The 6000-nt window shown below is 49.3% G+C and overlaps 1 protein-coding gene across 3 annotated transcripts in view; it reads right to left on the minus strand.

Moving 5' to 3' along the window:
- HOATZ (HOATZ cilia and flagella associated protein) overlaps positions 1-4962 on the minus strand; it is a 58169-nt gene extending 53207 nt beyond the window's left edge. For all 3 annotated transcript variants that reach the window (XM_040426524.1, XM_040426533.1, XM_040426515.1), the window contains exon 1: positions 4752-4962. In XM_040426524.1, the coding sequence (XP_040282458.1) occupies positions 4752-4923 (172 nt within the window). In that variant the 5' untranslated portion in view covers positions 4924-4962. The remainder of the gene's footprint in view (positions 1-4751) is intronic.
- Between the last annotated feature and the right edge of the window lie 1038 nt (positions 4963-6000).

The raw sequence follows: 6000 nt of genomic DNA on the forward strand, positions 1-6000 counted from the left end.
GCAGCTACTTGTCATAGAGGTCGGGTGCGGCTGTATGATTCTGCAGCCAGCTCCCGCCTCCTGTTGAATTTGAATGAATGAGTGAGTTAACATTATTGGTGGCGCAGTGACCACAGACCCTCCTCTTCTCCTCTTTTCTCTCATTGGAGGCAGCAGCGGTACAGGGGGGAGGGAGACACTGCTTCCTTCTCCCCTGTGCTGCTGCGGGGACCATGACAGCAGCGCGATCCTTGTTCCCGATTCGTTATTGCCATATCAGCAAGATACCGATAACTTTGAAAATCCTGAATATTGGCCGATAATGTCGGTAAAACCGATAATCGGTCGATCCCTAATTAAGAACAGCGTAAAAGCCAGTGTTTATAAATGTGCCCCAATGACTTCAATGGGTCCGTTCCTTCCCGACAATCTGCTGATCCCTGGTGGAGGAGACCGGTGCATTTACATGCAGCGATCTCCTCCACATTATGGGGAGGAGCGATCTCTACTGCCATCGCTCTTCCCCATACTGACTCATTGTTTACACAGCTCCATCTGCCACTGGGAAACGATGATCTTTGGTGCTGTGCAAAAGATAGAATTACCCGGTGAACATGCGTTTTTGCTCGTTCATCGGCGATGCATTTACACCGCCAGACCATCCCTAATCAGCGTTACTAGGAGAATTTTCCCCAAAGCCCGGAGAACCCCTTTAAAAGAATATTCTAACGAATGAGAGCCGCACTGATCAGGAGAACAGGGCTTCTGTTTTTGGCATTTATGAAAAAACTGCAAAAGATTTCTTAGGGACCAAAAAGACACAGGCCGACATGTAGGTCTTTTCCGGCTCACAGATAGGTCTGTTCGGGGGCCCCTGACATGAATAAACACAAACTGCACTCATGATGAAAAATCTGAAGCATGAGTGCAGTTCCGAGTATTTGACAGCTGAAGGACCAGTGGTGACATCATCACAGGTCCTTAAACACCCTTAACCCCCTGAGAGTACAGGAACTGCACTGATAGGTACTGTCTAAACTCCACGCACCATAAGGACCATCTGATGTCACAGGATCATGTGACATTCAAAGACTCAACTTCAAAGTGACCATGCGCCACATCCTCTTTAAGGTTAGCTATTATTATTCTTGTATTATATTACTACACTTTATTACCATGGGATGTAGATACTACCCTGTTGCTACATCCCGCAGCTGCTTCAAACCCACCTGACTTTAGCATGTCATGTGACCCTGTGACATCACAAGTTCCTTATGGCGCATGGAGTTTAGACACAACCTACTGATGATCAGAGCAGTGCCAAGGTTATGAGGATCAGAAAATGGTGATTCAAAGAAAAAAAAAATATATTTTTAAAGTTTTCATTTTTTAAGGTATTAAAACACAAAAAAAACTATATAAATGTGGTATTGCTGACCCGCAGAATGAAGGTAACGTTGTTTTTAACGCATAGGGAACGCCGTGGTAAAAACAGAACCCATAAAATTCCGCCCCATTTAGAAATGTTCTTTTTCCAGCTTCCCACTACGTTGTATGCAATAGTAATTAGCGCCATCAGAAGGTACAACTTGTCCCGCTAAAAACACATGTTCTTATATGTGAACGGAAAAATCAATAAAAGGAGAGGCAGGGAGTAGAAAACAAAAACGAAAAACTGGAAAATCGCTGTGTCAGGAAGAGGTTTACTGGGGACAATGCTGCTGCCAGTGGGTGGTCAGGGGGCAATGGCGCTGGAAAGGTATTTTGTGCTGCATGGTGGCATATACTTGGTGCTGTTAGGGAGATATTTTGTGCTCCACAGCGGTATCAGACCCTGCCGAGGAGGTGTTTTCAGCTTTGTGAGGGTATGTGGCTGTGGCATGTCCCTGACCATGTGATTAGGCATTTCTGTTCGGCACTTTTCTTTTCTTTTTTGCATTGATGCATTACATAGGAGCATGGCCAAGTAAAGCTACATTTACAGCAGCATTCATCGTGCACCACTATCTGTACATGGCATCATATGTGGGCTGCTGGGGTTTGTGTGCCAGGGCTGCTTTGCAATCCCGGCCCTGCACGGACATCTCACATTCCCATTATTACAGATACCCAACAGTGAAAAGCACCAGAGCACTACGGGGGTAACTGTGCCATACATGAGGATTTACTGAGGACCACTACGGGGGTAACTGTGCCACACATGAGGATTTACTGAGCACCGCTATGGGGGTAACTGTGCCACACATGAGGATTTACTGAGGACCACTACGGGGGTAACTGTGCCATACATGAGGATTTACTGAGGACCACTCTGGGGGTAACTGTGCCACACATGAGGATTTACTGAGGACCACTCTGGGGGTAACTGTGCCACACATGAGGATTTACTGAGGACCACTCTGGGGGTAACTGTGCCACACATGAGGATTTACTGAGGACCACTCTGGGGTTACTGTGCCACACATGAGGATTTACTGAGGACCACTCTGGGGGTAACTGTGCCACACATGAGGATTTACTGAGGACCACTACGGGGGTAACTGTGCCACACATGAGGATTTACTGAGGACCACTACGGGGGTAACTGTGCCACACATGAGGATTTACTGAGGACCACTCTTGGGGTAACTGTGCCACACATGAGGATTTACAGAGGACCATATGGGGGTAACTGTGCCACACATGAGGATTTACTGAGGATCACTATGGGGGTAACTGTGCCACACGTGAGGATTTACTGAGGACCACTATGGGGGTAACTGTGCCACACGTGAGGATTTACTAAGGACCACTATGGGGGTAACTGTGCCACACGTGAGGATTTACTAAGGACCACTATGGGGGTAACTGTGCCACACGTGAGGATTTACTAAGGACCACTATGGGGGTAACTGTGCCACACATGAGGATTTACTGAGGACCACTATGGGGGTAACTGTGCCACACATGAGGATTTACTGAGGACCACTATGGGGGTAACTGTGCCACACATGAGGATTTACTAAGGATCACTATGGGGGTAACTGTGCCATACATGAGGATTTACTGAGGACCACTATGGGGGTAACTGTGCCACACATGAGGATTTACTAAGGACCACTATGGGGGTAACTGTGCCATACATGAGGATTTACTAAGGACCACTATGGGGGTAACTGTGCCACACATGAGGATTTACTGAGGACCACTATGGGGGTAACTGTGCCACACATGAGGATTTACTAAGGACCACTATGGGGGTAACTGTGCCATACATGAGGATTTACTAAGGACCACTATGGGGGTAACTGTGCCATACATGAGGATTTACTAAGGACCACTATGGGGGTAACTGTGCCACACATGAGGATTTACTAAGGACCACTATGGGGGTAACTGTGCCACACATGAGGATTTACTGAGGACCACTATGGGGGTAACTGTGCCACACATGAGGATTTACTAAGGACCACTATGGGGGTAACTGTGCCATACATGAGGATTTACTAAGGACCACTATGGGGGTAACTGTGCCATACATGAGGATTTACTAAGGACCACTATGGGGGTAACTGTGCCACACATGAGGATTTACTAAGGACCACTAAGGCTACTTTCACATTTGCAGCAGAGTGATCCGGCAATCTACATGCAAACGGACAGCATTTGTAGACAGATCCTGATGCGGATCCATCTCACAAATGCATTGCAAGAACGGATCCGTCTCTCCGTTTGTCATGCGGACAAACGGATCCGTTTCTATTTTATTTTTTTCTCACATTTTTACCGGTCTGCGCATGCGCAGTCCGGAAGCACGGATCCTGCACTAATACGTTTCAATGTAAATTAATGCCGGATCTGAGGACCACTATGGGGGTAACTGTGCCATGCTGGAGGATTTACAGAGGACCACTATGGGGGTAACTGTACTGTACATGAGGATTTACAGAGGACTACTATGGGGGTAACTGTACTGTACATGAGGATTTACAGAGGACTACTATGGGGGTAACTGTACTGTACATGAGGATTTACAGAGGACTACTATGGGGGTAACTGTACTGTACATGAGGATTTACAGAGGACTACTATGGGGGTAACTGTACTGTACATGAGGATTTACAGAGGACCACTATGGGGGTAACTGTACTGTACATGAGGATTTACAGAGGACCACTATGGGGGTAACTGTACTGTACATGAGGATTTACAGAGGACCACTATGGGGGTAACTGTACTGTACATGAGGATTTACAGAGGACCACTATGGGGGTAACTGCTGTACATGAGGATTTACAGAGGACCACTATGGGGGTAACTGCTGTACATGAGGATTTACAGAGGACCACTATGGGGGTAACTGCTGTACATGAGGATTTACAGAGGACCACTATGGGGGTAACTGTACTGTACATGAGGATTTACAGAGGACCACTATGGGGGTAACTGTACTGTACATGAGGATTTACAGAGGACCACTATGGGGGTAACTGTACTGTACATGAGGATTTACAGAGGACCACTATGGGGGTAACTGCTGTACATGAGGATTTACAGAGGACCACTATGGGGGTAACTGTACTGTACATGAGGATTTACAGAGGACCACTATGGGGGTAACTGCTGTACATGAGGATTTACAGAGGACTTTCATCATACTATGGAGGACAGAGCATCACTTCCACACCAGACACTACTTCCAGGCTGGGAGCAGTAAAGCCTCCTCCTGGCTGATCTTATCAATCGTAATCAGAGTGGACAGGACCGCCAGGTGTGAACAGGCTGTTACTCACGCGGCTTGGCCCCCCCGGCGGCTCTCAGCCTCTGCTCCACGTCCCCGGACACCAGCCTGGACTCCAGCGGCGGCTGCAGGGTGAGCGAGTTCCAGAAAATCTTACTGCACATCACGTCCTGCTCTGAGGACCCGGCGAACACCGTGTAATCGTCATCCCCGGGCTCCTCCATGCTGCCTTGTTTACCCGGAAATGTTCGTCACCATGGAAACGGAACGCCGCGCGTGCGCAGAGAGATTGGAGAGAGTGAAGCGTGGAAGAACGGTAGCGGCTAAACTCCATACAGGAAACGGACCTCATGACGTCACGTCAGTGCTGGAGGTACCTGTGTGTGCTGTGTGAGACTGTGCAGAGGTGGGGGCCATGTAATATTGTATGCAGGGGGGCAGGTAATATTGTGTGCAGGGGGGCAGGTAATATTGTGTGCAGGGGGGGGGCAGGTAATATTGTGTGCAGGGGGGCAGGTAATATTGTGTGCAGGGGGGGGGGGGCAGGTAATATTGTGTGCAGGGGGGCAGGTAATATTGTGTGCAGAGGGGGGGGGGGCAGGTAATATTGTGTGCAGAGGGGGCAGGTAATATTGTGTGCAGGGGGGGGGGCAGGTAATATTGTGTGCAGGGGGGCAGGTAATATTGTGTGCAGGGGGGGGGGCAGGTAATATTGTGTGCAGGGGGGCAGGTAATATTGTGTGCAGAGGGGGGGGGGCAGGTAATATTGTGTGCAGGGGGGCAGGTAATATTGTGTGCAGAGGGGGGGGGGGCAGGTAATATTGTGTGCAGAGGGGGGGGGGGGCAGGTAATATTGTGTGCAGAGGGGGGGGGGGGGCAGGTAATATTGTGTGCAGAGGGGGGGGGGGCAGGTAATATTGTGTGCAGAGGGGGGGGGGCAGGTAATATTGTGTGCAGGGGGGGGGGCAGGTAATATTGTGTGCAGGGGGGGGGCAGGTAATATTGTGTGCAGAGGTGGGGGCCATGTAATATTGTGTGCAGAGGTGGGGGCCATGTAATATTGTGTGCAGAGGTGGGGGCCATGTAGTATTGTATGCAGGGGGGGGGGCATGTAATATTGTGTGCAGAGGTGGGGGCCATGTAGTATTGTATGCAGAGGGGGGGGGTGGCAGGTAATATTGTGTGCGGAGGGGGGGCAGGTAATATTGTGTGCAGAGGGGGGGGGCAGGTAATATTGTGTGCAGAGGGGGGGGGCAGGTAATATTGTGTGCAGAGGGGGGGGGGGGGCAGGTAATATTGTG

This window comes from Bufo bufo, chromosome 1, assembly GCF_905171765.1.
Source record: "Bufo bufo chromosome 1, aBufBuf1.1, whole genome shotgun sequence".
NCBI lineage: Eukaryota > Metazoa > Chordata > Amphibia > Anura > Bufonidae > Bufo > Bufo bufo.